At 33.4% G+C, this 14,564-nt stretch overlaps 1 protein-coding gene across 1 annotated transcript; it reads right to left on the bottom strand.

Moving 5' to 3' along the window:
* Nucleotides 1-4,299: 4,299 nt before the first annotated feature.
* Nucleotides 4,300-12,438, bottom strand: LOC114273610 (putative aldo-keto reductase 2). The gene is made up of 5 exons (XM_028215411.2): nucleotides 12,085-12,438; nucleotides 11,772-11,969; nucleotides 6,601-6,773; nucleotides 6,401-6,503; nucleotides 4,300-4,884 (listed from the first exon to the last, which is right to left on the bottom strand). The coding sequence occupies exons 1-5, from the start codon at nucleotides 12,289-12,291 to the stop codon at nucleotides 4,546-4,548; spliced, it is 1,020 nt and encodes a 339-aa protein (XP_028071212.1). The 5' UTR covers nucleotides 12,292-12,438; the 3' UTR covers nucleotides 4,300-4,545.
* Nucleotides 12,439-14,564: the final 2,126 nt, after the last annotated feature.

Here is a 14,564-nt window from a genome sequence, read left to right on the forward strand (position 1 = left end):
CCATATTAAATTAACATTTTCAAATCTAATGAGAGCATATTGTATCAATTTGATTGCCTCATTTAAAATGTGAACTAAGCATCATCAATGTGAACTAAGCATCTACCAGAACGATCTCAAGTAGGCTAAGAATTTCTTATTTCTTTACAATTTCTAAAAAGATTAAATTAAAGTAGATGAGTAGTATTTTTAACACATTAGTGTAGAAAACATAGAATCATACATAAATCACCAATAGATCAAACTCCATTATGCACAGAAAATAAATAATTCAATTTCAACAAATATATGTGCATAAATTGCTGCAAAATACAAAGAATATATATAGAGAGAGGTAAAAGAAAACATGCCAGGGATTAATCGAAGGAAATACCTAAAAATGTTGACTTTGTGTTGCTCTAGAGAGATCATTTTGGACAATCCAAGGGGCGAAGTTAAAGAAGTTTCTATGAAGTTAAATACTCCCAGTCATGTTCATGGGCGTGGAGAAAAATAATAACAGTGAAACACAATAAGATTATCACCTTTAACATGGCTACACAAGGCAATTCATAAATACATTTAAGTAGTATGCATATGCCTAGCACGCTGATATGTTAAGTTGAAACCATCCAGCAGATATTTCCATACATTAACATTCTAGAACACAAATTGATCAACGACTTAGATGCCTGATAAATAGAGTATTCGGGCCCATTCAAAGTCTGAAACCTGATCAAAGCAATACATTCACACACCCTCCTAGGAAATACTTAAGGATCATCAACAATTAGGAAGAAATTTATCTAAATACATCAACAATCATTTAGCTGTTGGACTATGAACTAGAACAGCTCAATGTTACATCAGTTTGTCAAGTGAAAGAAAAATACATTGGTTCATAAAATAAAATAAAATAATTGCTAAAATTTTAAGAAAGCAAGAGGTTGAGTATTTGAAACATCAGCAATCACCTGCGAAAGATGTCTCATATGGTATGCCAATCTGTGCTCCTTCCAGACAATAGATCACCTACTCCAAACAATTACAAAGGTAAATATTAAAGAGAGAAACAATTATGAAAATAGCACAGACAATTAAGCAAGCAACCAAAATAATCAGATTTACTCATTTGATCAACCATTCCATTGTCAAATACTATGTGATGCAGCAGAATAAATCACACGAGGCTAGATATTAACATTAATTGATTCAGAGAGAAAAAACCAATACATGACATTAACATTTACCAGTAGCAGCAGATACATTTAATTACAAACAGATTAAATAAACACATCTGCTTACGTAGGACATCTCTGTTTTTATGTTTTTGATTTCACTTGTTTAAAAAATAAAAATAAAAACAGAAGAACTGAAGAAGAAGATCTATCCAGCCTCGTATTTGTATTTAGCTGGTCTTTTATGTGATTACATGTACATGGGTTTCCTAACTTGAACAAAAATCACAAATAGATTTTCTTCAAGGCTCATCTTTTGTTTCTAGATTGAGGTGGAAGAATCGAAACAGCGATGGCATGGGGTTGAGATTTAAAAAATCATGCAGCTAATTTGAGGGTGACCTAATCTAGAAACAAATTTATGCTAACTAAAGATGATCCTTCACCTAATTAGACAGCATTTTCATTTTAGGTCTTTCCATTTCATCTGAAAGCAAAATCATGAAAAAAATTGTGATCTTGCCATTGAATTAAGATGGTCAGTACTAAGATTGTAAGATAGCAAAGCATTGTTGACTTTCCAAACTGACCCAAATAGCTACTTTCTAGATGTGAATCAACAAATAAGAATGCTTGATTACTATTCACTATTTAGATCTTAGACTTATGTTGTTTTTCCCTAGGCAATAGAGTATCCATAGAACAAATAAAGCTAATAGAGTAATAAAATTTTATGCGCAGATATTAAACACGCTATTGTGCACCAAGGCAATCAAACAACACAGAAACAGAACAAATCTTTCTATATAAGGTTCAAGAAAACGAAGTCAATATACAAGCAAAGTAGGAAGAATTTTGAGTAATTGAATCTAAACCGTTCTTATTGAATTAATACATTCACATAATTGATATGAATTATAAATTAGGAAGAAGAAAACTAGGGCACAAACCTTTGGTTGTGGGTTTCTTGGCAAAGATGTTCATGATTTATAGAAAAAATGAAACAATCAGCAATCAAAAATAAAAATGAAGTAATCACAAACACACAAAGTGATGCACAATATCATATAATTGAATGGGACTGCCATTTTTGTATATCCAAGTTCAAAAGTACATATGATCATACTATAACTGTTTTTGTACACATCAATAAAAATAATGAGTTTGCAAACTTTGATGTCTAATTTCCTAACAATGTTAGACACTAAGCTTCATTAATTTGCATGAAACGAACAATTATAAACAAATTCATCCGATAAAACCTAACATATTCGTATAATTTCCCTTATCGATCAATTTTGAATCTTGTTATTACTATCACTGAGTCTCATACACAGAAAGAAAAAAAAAATCACATAAAGAATTGAAGGCTCTTGTGGGGAAAATGAGTAGTATTTCCTCATTTGCTAATAAAATCACATAAACAAATCAAACAATATTATTTTGTGATGTAGAGATCCATTAAATCTGGAGGAGTAATTTTGTTATTTCACACTGTTTTTTCCTAAGGTTCTGACAATACATTGCCTTTGGAAGATTCGTACAAAAACAGTTTTGAAAACCTCTCATTAGCGATCCAGAAATTCCAGCAATAATTTCAAGCAACCAAACACTTTCAAAACCAAGCCAATTCAAACAATTGCCCTTCCATATAGCCCTAGATTTTACAAGCTTTCCTTAATCATCACTGTTCCTAATTCATGAATCTACCTAACATACCTCTGTGTACATGCAATTGAATTAACAATTCTGGATCAACACAACACAAATGGCTATAACAGCCGAAATCACAGTAGAAACAGTAAGAGTTGAGAGAGATTGTTCTAAGAGGTTCAAACACGTCTATTGTTTTTAAGAACGAATGAAATTCAACAGAATATTGAAATTCAACAGAAAAATGAAGATGAGATAACTAAAACCTCCCTAAAACCTCGAAATCACAAAATGTTGAAATCATTAAACACAACTAACAGATATAATGAAGAGAGTGAGACAGAGAGAGTTGGATTCATTCATAGAATTAAGGCCTACCGATGATGAATCGATCAAAATCTTCAAATTCATCAACAATCAATTGAAATCTTCAAATCTTCATCAACTATTGATCAAAATCTTCAAATAAACAATAAAATTGGGATGAAGAGTCCAAAGACAGAGTCGAATGAGTGGAGAGTGAGATTTTGAGAGAGAGAGAGAGAGAGAGAGAGTTCATACTGTTGGAGATCGGTCTTCAGAGGAAGAAAGCAAAATGGATTTGGGAAATAAAAGTAAAAGGGGATAGGGCAAGCTTTACAAGATTTGGGATTTTTTTTTTTTTTTTAGTTAGTTAAGAATACGATTGAGGATTAAAATAAAATGATATTTTAATGTAAAAAGTGGTTTTTTGCGGCGGCCAAATAATTAGTCGCACAAAAATAGATGCGGAAATTCATATTTCTAGTAGTGCATTACTCTCTCTCTCTCTCTTGTTTTGCACCTCAGCTTCTCGTTCAATCTTGCAGTAGTGCCATTAACAAATCCTCTCTAATGGTGGGCCTTGGAGCTAAGATTGTTCTTTGAAAATAGGCCTATTGGTTCCTTCTTATGTCTCTCTCCATCCTGTGCCTTTATTTTTGGCTTTTATCACTACCTTGAGGTGGGGCGGAAGCTGATCATTTTATTCATTTTACATCTCTTTTCTAATGATTTGTGTTTGTTTGGTCAGTTGACAGGGGTTTGAACTCTAAAGCCTAATACTCATATTCTATTTGGTTGATTGGAATGCGAGAGAATGAAATGAAATGAAATGATAATTCTTTAAACTTTCTTATAAAATGATCATTTCCTTAAAATGATAAAAGACAATTTCATTTGTCATGCATTTGTGTTATTATTTTTGTAGTCTAACCAAACATGCAAATGAATATTTTGATGAAAAGATCATTTAATTCCATTTTATTCAAATGAACCAAACCCTACAAGATTTTAGATTTATACGCAGCGCCACTTGCTTTTTGACATTTGTTGCTTAGCCCAGGGTTTCATTGTCCTTAGAGAACATGTTTTTGTTGGCATAAAAGTACAGGAAAATTATTAAATAGTCCATGATAGAAACCTTAAAATAAAAAAAAAAAAAAATTAAAAAAAAATTCCAATCTTGTCGTTTGCTGGAAGTTCGTTAAAACAAAACTCAAAAGCACAGCACAATAGTGACTGGATAGTCTGTAAAAGCAGTAGCAGAAGTATTTTGGTATGGATACAATGCAATACATCATAAAACAACTCCAGTCAAATTTATTGTGCCGGAAAGCATAGCAGTGGTGGAGCGCGCTAGAACTAGAAACTTACAGCCAAATAGGAAAAGCATCGGTAGTACTCAGGGTACAAGTTCACAGCAAGAGGCATGTCTTCATTCCGCTTTCCACGAGGACAATGGTGGAGTTTCTGAGTTGATCCATGTCATTGACATAAAGGCATGTCTCTCACCCTTGACCACATCGGCTGAGGCATAGGATTCGAGTTCAGCCATTTCTTTTGGGGTTAGCTTTACAGACAATGCACCAATGTTCTGGTTCAAGTTTGCTATCTTGGTGGTCCCGGGGATGGGAACCACGTCGTTTCCACAGTGATGGACCCATGCCAATGCCAGCTGTGATGGGGTGCAGCCCTTCTTTGCAGCCATTTCATTGACCCGCTCAAATATCTTTTGATTATGCTCGAGATTTTCAGGTTTGAATCTTGGAAAATTCTACACAAGAAATACATGTCTCAGCATTACAACTACAAATCCACGAAACAGAAGGACCTAAGAAGTACACATGCTTTGACATATTTTGCTATAAAAATAAATCACGATCCTATTTGGTCATATACTTGGGTTATTTGTGAACAAATTCCTGAGTAACAATCATGAGGCTGTATTTAATTGGAGGATTTGATGAGAGAAATACAAAAGGAAAAGGAAATACAATCTCACTTTTTGTTTGGTTATATGGAAAACACGGGGAAAAGAAAGTGAGAGGGAAATGCATTCCCACTTTTTGTCTTTTGGATTCACTTAGGCTATTTTCTTTCTCCATTTCCTAACTAAATCAAACATAATTTGGAATTCGAATCTTATCACTTCTTTCTCATTTTCTTTCTATTTCCATTTCCATTTCCATTTCTCTTATTAAATTCTCGAACCAAACACAGTCTAAAGGTTTTCTTCTTGACAACACTAGTTTTAAGAAGAGTATAAAATAAATCAATTTCAATGCAAGTATTACGCATGTGCATGCATACATATTACAATGCAAGTATTGAGAAAAAAAACATTATCGTGTGTGTAAACACTAGTTTGTAATGAACATAAACAGGAAATGATATTTATAAAAAATATATATATATATAAACAAAAAGACAGGAAAAACATAAAAATGTTATGGGCATCAGAAAGAAATCAACCGTGACACGACTTCACAAAAGAGTCTTCACCAAATGCAGTGCTCACATATTATAATAGTATAGTATAGTATAGATAATGGATTACATGTAGCAGGTTTGAATTTTGTATAGCAGCAATACTACAGACACAGAAGCCAACTACAGACTGCACACAAGCTTGTAGGTCCCTCGGAATTGTGAATGGTCTCTGGTAGTTTCTTTGTCGCTAACATTTGTCTTTGTAAAGCCTAATAATTACACACTATGAAATCATGCACACAACAAGATGTTTTCTGATTTCCTTCAAGTAATTTCACTTGGAACATAATCTGCTGGGGTCATGCCGACCTGATCCCATTTCGAATGTTCGCTGACAGCCAAAAGAATAAGACTTTTTTTCTTTTTTTATTCAGAATAATTGTTAGAGTTTGTACATAAGAAAAAATTATTATAGAGAGAGAGAGAGAGAGAGAGAGAGAGCACTATATTCTAGAGCATGTCTATGTGGAAGATGAATCTTATAGCGCTGACGGGATCTGTGATTTAAACCATCAAATCATTGTCAATAAATTCAAAGAACAAAAGCCCCAAATTAAAACTCTTCCATTCCCCCAGCGTACCAAGATATATCATATGACGAGTCAAATACTGATAGAATATTGACTGACTACCATGGCTCACATACAGGGATTAATGAAATTTTGGAAGTTTCAGAAGGTTGATCACTTTGTAAGGCAGGGACACAAAGTGAAACATGATATAATAATTTCAAGCAATTTTTTACAACTACTTCTATTCAATTTATTTGGCAAGTGAAAATAATAAGTATGTGAACAGACCTTGCGGAAATCACCATCTGACAAGTTGGCAACGAAGTTGGTACCTCCAGTTAAAAATCCCCGGCCTAGAGGGCTGTATGGAACAATCCCAATGCCAAGTTCTCTGAAATTGACAACGAGAGTTGAAAGAGGGATGAGGTCAGAATTTCAAAAAACTTATTACTCTCCAATCAGATTAATTAGCACAAATGACACCATACCGGCAAGTAGGAACAATATCTGCCTCTGTATCTCTTGACCACAGGGACCACTCCATCTGCACAGCTGTTATTGGATGTACAGCATGTGCTCTTCTGATTGTTGAAGCAGAGGCCTCAGACAGACCTATGTACTTTATCTTACCCTCTTCAACCAGTTTCTTGAGCTCTCCCATCTTCCGAAAATCATGTCATAAACAAGGTCAGGCAACAATCAACACAATATTCATTTCAAAAAACAGATGTAAATAATAAAACAAGGTCAGGCAACAGTCAACACAATATTCATTTCAAAAAACAGATGTAAATAATAAAACAAGTATGGAATAGTCAAATCCTCATAAACAAAGAGAGAAAGAGAGTGATGAAACCAGTGCAGTTGGTTAGAGTTCCCTTGTTACCGCCTCTAATGTATCCAATGTACCCCCAAAAAATAAAAAATGAAAAGATAGCCATCCAACTCTAGAGCAGAATTGCAGTGTAATCACACAACTTCAAATTGCAACCAAGTTGATCCTATCATAGGGAGTACTAGCAGAACATTGCCTGAATAGAATGATAATCACTATTCATTCTTAAATTTACAACATGATTATTGTTTTCCTTGTTCAAAGAAACTCTGTGCTACCAAAAATTTGACCGTGGCGATAAATTGGTCACAAGATGGTAGGATCATAAAATCACATATAACCACTGACATTAGTCCTTCATCATAATGTCATTGAGGCAACATACAGTTCATATATTTCACTAATCATGTGGTAAACTTACTATGTCATTCCTCACAACTTTTACCTCTAATTAAATGATGGTTTACAATATATGGTATTGCTAGTCAAAAAACTACTTATCTATTAAAAGGACGAGACTGGGCACTTCGTGGTTATTCTGTAAGGTCACATTTGATCACCCATAAGGTTTTTTGTGGGATATAGGGACTTGTAACACAATAGGATTATGGACAGGATTAATAATACCTATGTTATTGCATGAGATTATCTCATGGGAGTACTTGTACTATGATTGATTAGAGCAGTGTTTTAAAAAGCTCCAAGCGCATTGAAGCGCTAAGGTCTTCTGGAGCGTAAGCATGAGGCACAAGGTGAGGCGCGTGCCTCACCGAAGTGAGGCTCAAGTTGTTGAAAATAACCAAAATATTAATATAGGTGAAGTTTTTGACATAAAACAAACATTCTTAGAATTTCAAAAAATAAAAAATAAACAAATAGAACAACATTCAATATTCCAAAAATCATGAAAAATAACATTTAACGTTTCAAAAATTTCTCAAAAATAATGTTCAATCTTACTTTGCCCTATACTATTTATCTTTCTTTATCAATTTATTAACGTGATTCATTTCCTTTTTTTAGATAAGGAACTCACACTATAATTCCGTAGTGGTTTTAATTTTAAATTGTGACCAATTGCCTAATAGCTTCAATCATTGGCCTGAAATTGTTGTAATTTACTATATTGAAAGGAATCCCAAAGCCATATATCCATCTTACAATCCCAGAGCTTTTGCTTAATGCCTAGTGCTTTTTTTTATATGAAAATTGAGGCTCAAAGCATGTGTTTCCATTTTATATTAAAGGGGTTATAATTCCATATGGTTACACACACAAAGAATAAGGATGGAGCAAAAATTTAAATGAAGCGCATGAGGCGTGCGCCTTGTGCCTAAGCCTAAGGTGCTCACCTCAAGCATTTGAGGTGCGCGCCTAAAGCGCCTCAAATGCGCCTTTCCTACTGTGCCTTGCCTTAAGCTGTCTGAAGCGCCTCATGTGCGCCTTGGTGAGCCTTGTGCCTTTTAAAACACTGGATTAAAGTATGATATAGTCTGAAATAAGAGGGAGGGATTATTTTTTACCATTGGATGGAGAGTGATATGACTAATCTTATGCAAGGGATTACTAATACTGGAGTGTGGTATTGGTAATCCCACCATTTTGTGGAATTAGTAATACCATTGGACTATCAATCTCAATCCCAAGACATAACCAAACTAAGGTCTAGGGAATACCAAAAAAGAAAATCATGTGGGCCCCACAGGATATGTAATCCCAACCCCTCTAATTTCCATCTACTCTTGTCAATCAAACATGCCTCACAAGTAATATCGCAACGCAAGTAAAATGGGAAGAACCAAAAATCAAAACAAAAGACCCTTTTGTTTATTTTCAGACATGAAAGCACAAAAGGCCCTAAGATGAAAAGCAACACCATGAGTGACCACAAAAAAGTTTCCAAGAGGAGTCTGATTTTGATCACACTTGACAAGTTGTGTAAGAAAACACAGGCACACACAAAAACACTTATTAGTTAAATCAACTGGGTCCTCCGCTTTAAATGGGATACATTACACCGTTTTAACCGACAAAATATTTTGATATGTTCAGACATCTTGTGAGAAGTGTGAACAAAATAGTTTTCCCACATAAATTATGCTTACAATATTGACCCAAATGACAACAATTTCTTTCAATTTCAATTAGGCACACATAGTAATCAATCACACTGTTCTTAAACCAACTCTTAAGTAAATGTGATCAATCACTATATTATGTATACCTTGATAGCATCTCTAACTTAATCTCTGCCCATTATATTTGAGCTAAACTGGAGAATCATTCACAAAAAAACCAATTCAAATTAGGGAGATTCACCCAAGAAAACCGACTCTAATAAACTCACAATGTGATTTCTTATTTTTAGGGTCCTATTCACTCAACATGATATTCATTCCAAAAAAGAGATGCAAATAATAAACAATTATGGAATACTCAAATCCCCACAAACATAACAAGAGAGAGAGGGGGGGGGGGGGCGTGGAAAAGATAGTCATCCAACCAACCAGCAGCATAGTTGGTCAGAAGAACCCTTGTACCTCGCTAGGAGATCAAGGGTTCGAGGTCCCCTGCTAGGATCTCTGATGTATCAGATGTGCCAAAAAAAAGAAAGAAATATAGCAACCCAAATCTAGAACAAAATTGAAGTGTAAACACACAAATTCAAATTGCAACCTAGCTACTCCAATGATGGGCTGTACTACCCTCAACATAGCATGAAAAGAATGATAATCTCCGTTTATTCTTAAATTTACACAATGATTACTGCTTTCCTTGTTCAACCCATGTGACCAACAAGTGGACTGTGGCAGTAAATTGGAAATGAGATGGTACGATCATAAATCACATATAACCATTGATGTTAGTCCTTTATTATAATATCATTGAGACAACATGCAATTTATGAAGTTCACTAATCATGTGGTAAACTCAGTATGTCATTTCGTAGGACTTTAAACTCTAATTGAACAAGGGTGTACAATGGGTACATGGTAATGCTAGTCGAAAACTACTTATCAATTAAAAGAAAGAATAGTTAAAGAATTACACTGGGCACTTCTTGGCTGTTCTGTAAGGATGCATTTGTTTCATCCATATGTTTTCCTGTTGGATATAAGGACTAGTAATACGATAGGATTATGGACAGGGTTAATAATACCACTACAATATATAAAAGTTTTAGAGACTCTAAAAGTGAAAATTTTGTTGCAAAAGACATTTAGGGATCAATTTTCATTGTCATGAGGATAGTCGCTAAAAGGTCGTCTGGAAAAGTAAAAAAAAAAAGCTTTTAGCGACAAAATTTTGAAAATGACACTAATAAATAGACTTTTAGGGACAAAATAATTTGGTCTTAAAATTATTTATTTTTTAAGACAAAAAATTTGGTCCCAAAAGGATAATAATTCATCATTAATGTCCAATTTTCTTCGCTAAAAATATATTGACAACACTTTCCACAAAAAAAAAAAAATTTAGTCCCTTAAAAATAATTTTGTCCCTAAATTTTGATCTCTATAACCTTAATTTTTTATTGTGTACCTAGTAAAATGAATATGATTACACATATCATGGGAGTACTTGTACTATGATTGATTAGGGTATAATATAGTATGGCATAAGAGCATCTCCAATAGCATAGGCATTTATCTCATATTAGGCTTTTCACCTAGTCTCTTCACTCATCACAGATTGGGGTTCCAAAAAAATAAGCAACACCTTATGTATTTTGTGTCATTCTCTCTTGGCTAGTTACATTTGGAGAGTTTTGGAGGTTAGACAAACCAATTTTAGGAGTCAAGAGTACTGTTCGAGTACACACTAGCTAAAGTGCTTAGGCAAAGATATAAGATGTACTATTTTATAAACTTTTGAACAAGAGTCAAAATTTGTTCACACTTGATAAATTGTGTATAAAAAATTTACACTGCATCCTCCACTTTCATTGGGCCAATCACATTTAAATGGGATACATTACACAGTTCTAACCAACAAAAAAGGTGTGCTATATTAGAACAAAATATTTTCCCACATAACATATGTTAATGTGTTTACAATAGTTGACCCCAAATGACAACGATTCATTTCAATATCAATTAGGCACACATAATAATCAATCCCATTGTTCTTACACCAACTCTTTAAGGAAATATGATCAATCACTACATTATGTATATGAGAAATTCTACTATGCACACACCTTTCAAGGGTCTACTATATCCACTCATAATTATGTCATTTTTTTTTATAGTTATGGCTAATTTTTTTCTTTAATTATGATAATATTTTAATTATAACTTATAAGATCTTTGATTATGCCTCATATAGTGTTTGGTTGACTTTTTTTTAGGTATGGCTCAGAAATTATAAAGTTATTATAAAATTATATTATTTTCTTCGTTAGTTATAAGATACATATAGTGCATATGCTTAGTCGTTCCCCATGTATATATATTGATAGCATCATTCACCAAAAAAACCACAAATCAGGGAGATTCGCCAAAAAATAAAGTCCAATAAACTTACCATGTGACTTCTTATTTTAAGGGCTTGATACAGCTGCTCCCTCAGTCAGCGTAGTACATCATAAATATACTTGAACTCTATTTTATTGCAATAGAAGCCATGATTGGTTGGAAAATCACTTCAACTCATAATACAAATTAAAAATAAATAAATAAAGTACTATAAAAGAATATGTAAATGGAATACAGGAAAAAATAGAGAACCCACTTTATAATTAAAATTTGGTAAAAAAAAAAAAGAAGGAGAAGAAGAAGCATTGTTGGAGATATTTGGAGAGGGAGGAAATAGGGATCAAACCGTGACTTCGATGGGAACGCTAGTGTCAGTCCGATGCTGGTAATAGAGATCGATGAACTCCACCTCCAGCCGCTTCAAACTGGTCTCGCACGCAGCCCGCACGTAATCCGGGCTGCCACGCACCACCGGCTTGTCGACGCTGGTGATCCCAAATTTGGTGGCCAATTGCACTTTCTCTCTCCACCCTCCCTTCAGAGCCTATATATAAATAAATAAACCCAATTTAATCAAATTCAGCTTGATTCAGAATTGATAGTTAAAGGGTTTGAATAAATGGAATTGAAATGGAAGTAGATATGTTTTTTGTTGTTACCTTGCTGAGAAGGAGTTCGTTGTCACCATAGGCTTCGGAGGTGTCGAGGAAAGTGACGCCGGAGTTGATGGAGTGGTGGATGAGCTGGATCATGTCTTCTTCGGGCTTTGGAGGCCCGTAGATGCTTGACATGCCCATGCAACCAAGTCCCTGTGCTGATACCTCTAGACCTTGTGAACCCAACTTCACCTTCTTCACTTGAACCATTTTTCTTCTTACAAATTTCTTCAAAATCCTCTCTCTCTCTCTCTCTCTCTCTCTGTATATACGTATATATTTATAGTTGCAGAAGAGGAGTGAAGTGAAGTGCAGTGGCCATAAAAGATAGAACTGCCGACGTCACGGATTACGGTCAGAATCGAAATATATAATTATATAATTATAGGATAATGCTATGATAAACACTATGGTGCAGACAGTGTACCCACCACCTTATAATTAAAAATAATAATAAAATAATTTTAATTTTTTAATTTATAATTAAATATAACATGAGATGTAATTAAAAAAATCTATAGGTCATAATTAAAGAAAAAAATTAGTTATAATTAAATAAGAAAATAACATAAATAAAAGTGCATATGGTACATTCTTTTTAAGATAGATGTATATTAAAAAAATTTCTTAAGTTATATCACTCTTCAAATGTATGAACCTTATTATCTATGTTTATAGTGTATGTTACGTATTTTTTATAGGAGTTATGATGATTTATAGTTTAAAAGTGAAATTACACATTTTCATGGTAATTTTATGTATTTTGTAGTATTATTAAACATTTTGTATTTTAAAAAGTTTGGATAAAAAAAAAGTATAACATTATCAAAATGATGCCTAACACTACCATGAAATGCATAATTTCATTTTTGAATAACAAATTATTATAATTCCTACCAAAAAATATATACCATTTATCACAAAAAAATGCATAACATTTACTACAAAAAATGCGTAACCGTGTGCATATAGTATACACTTTTTGAAGGGTGTGTACCACAACATTGTCTTATAATTTGTTAGTTATTGTAGGCACTCAAGTATGTTGTTTGCAAGTTAGTTATTGCATAATGATAAAACTAATGCTAAACAAACATTTAAATAATTTTGTTTATAAAATGTTTGCATATAATTTGGTATTTAAGCAAGTTACGATCATGCTGCGAATGAGGATAATATTTATAAAAATCCTTCTTCTAAATCGAACCAAATCAAATTTTACTAATTTGGTTTGGTTCCAAAAGTCATAAAACTTTCGTTTGGAAAGAACTAAAATAGCCCGACTTTTTGGTTTTTTAACTATTTTAGCATGGCTTTTTTAGCTTCTTTGATTTTTATTTTTGGCTTTTTTGACTTTTGTGAGAGAAAAAATATAATGATTATGGTTTAGATGTGACATTTTATCTTATTAACTTATGTAACTAATTTTATCTTTTATACTTTTTTAGCCAAAAAGGTAAAATTAAACATAACTTAAGTAGTGATTTGATTTTGATTTACTTCCATTAGATATATTTTCCTCTCGAAGTATTTTAGTCAAGATTAAAGTTTTTTCTTTTAAAAACAACGTTATATACACTGGTAAGTTTGGAAAGTTGGGATAATAGCTAAAAGGTTAAAAAAATTACTAAAAAAAGTAAAAATCAATAATTATACAACAAAGTGAAAGATAGCGTTTAGTTTGATTTTCAAATCATGATTTGGATAAAAAAATTTCAAAATTCTTATTAAAATTCATAATCAAACAAAATTTTCAAAACTCAATTCAATCTTAGAAAAATAATAAGACCCTTTCAACTGGTAAAACAAATCATCTATACGAGATAGTAGGTACTAGTTTTTAACAGTTACCCAGTTCCACTTCTAATAATCAATGCATAGTCGCAATGTGTCATCCTTATTCTTAGCAAAGAAACTCGGTGCTCTCCAAGGCGATGTACTAGGGTGAATGAAACTCTTTTCTAACAATTCTTGGAGTTAAATCTTCAACTCATACAACTCGGCGGGTCCAAATCTATACGGTGCCGTGGAAATCGGTGCCGTATCAGGCACTAGGTCAATGGAGAACTTAATCTCTCGATAGGGTGGCAAACTAGTAAGATTTTCGAGAAAGACGTTCGGGTATTCTCAAACTACCCTCGACAAATCAACTCGAACCACATCACTCTCACTGCCCAAGAAAGTTGCAAACAAGACAATTAAGCTCGCCTCAACCATGTGAGTCATATACTAGTGACAAAGCTCTATTAGCTCGGTCTCCCAGAAAATAAAAACAGTCACCACTCGAGGTGCATACCGTAACTCTCTAACGGCAACAATCTAGTAGGGAACCATCTCCCAGCCTATAAACCCCTAATTAAGATTGTACACATCTATTTGTGTTTAGAGTAAATTTCAAACAAGATAGCACGGTATGAAGACAACCAATCCATACCTAAAATGACATCAAAACCCGACATGTCTAACAATACGAAAGCAAAAAT

The sequence above is a fragment of the Camellia sinensis genome, chromosome 7 (genome assembly GCF_055761805.1).
Source record: "Camellia sinensis isolate YWXY chromosome 7, ASM5576180v1, whole genome shotgun sequence".
In the NCBI taxonomy this organism is placed as follows: Eukaryota; Viridiplantae; Streptophyta; class Magnoliopsida; order Ericales; family Theaceae; genus Camellia; species Camellia sinensis.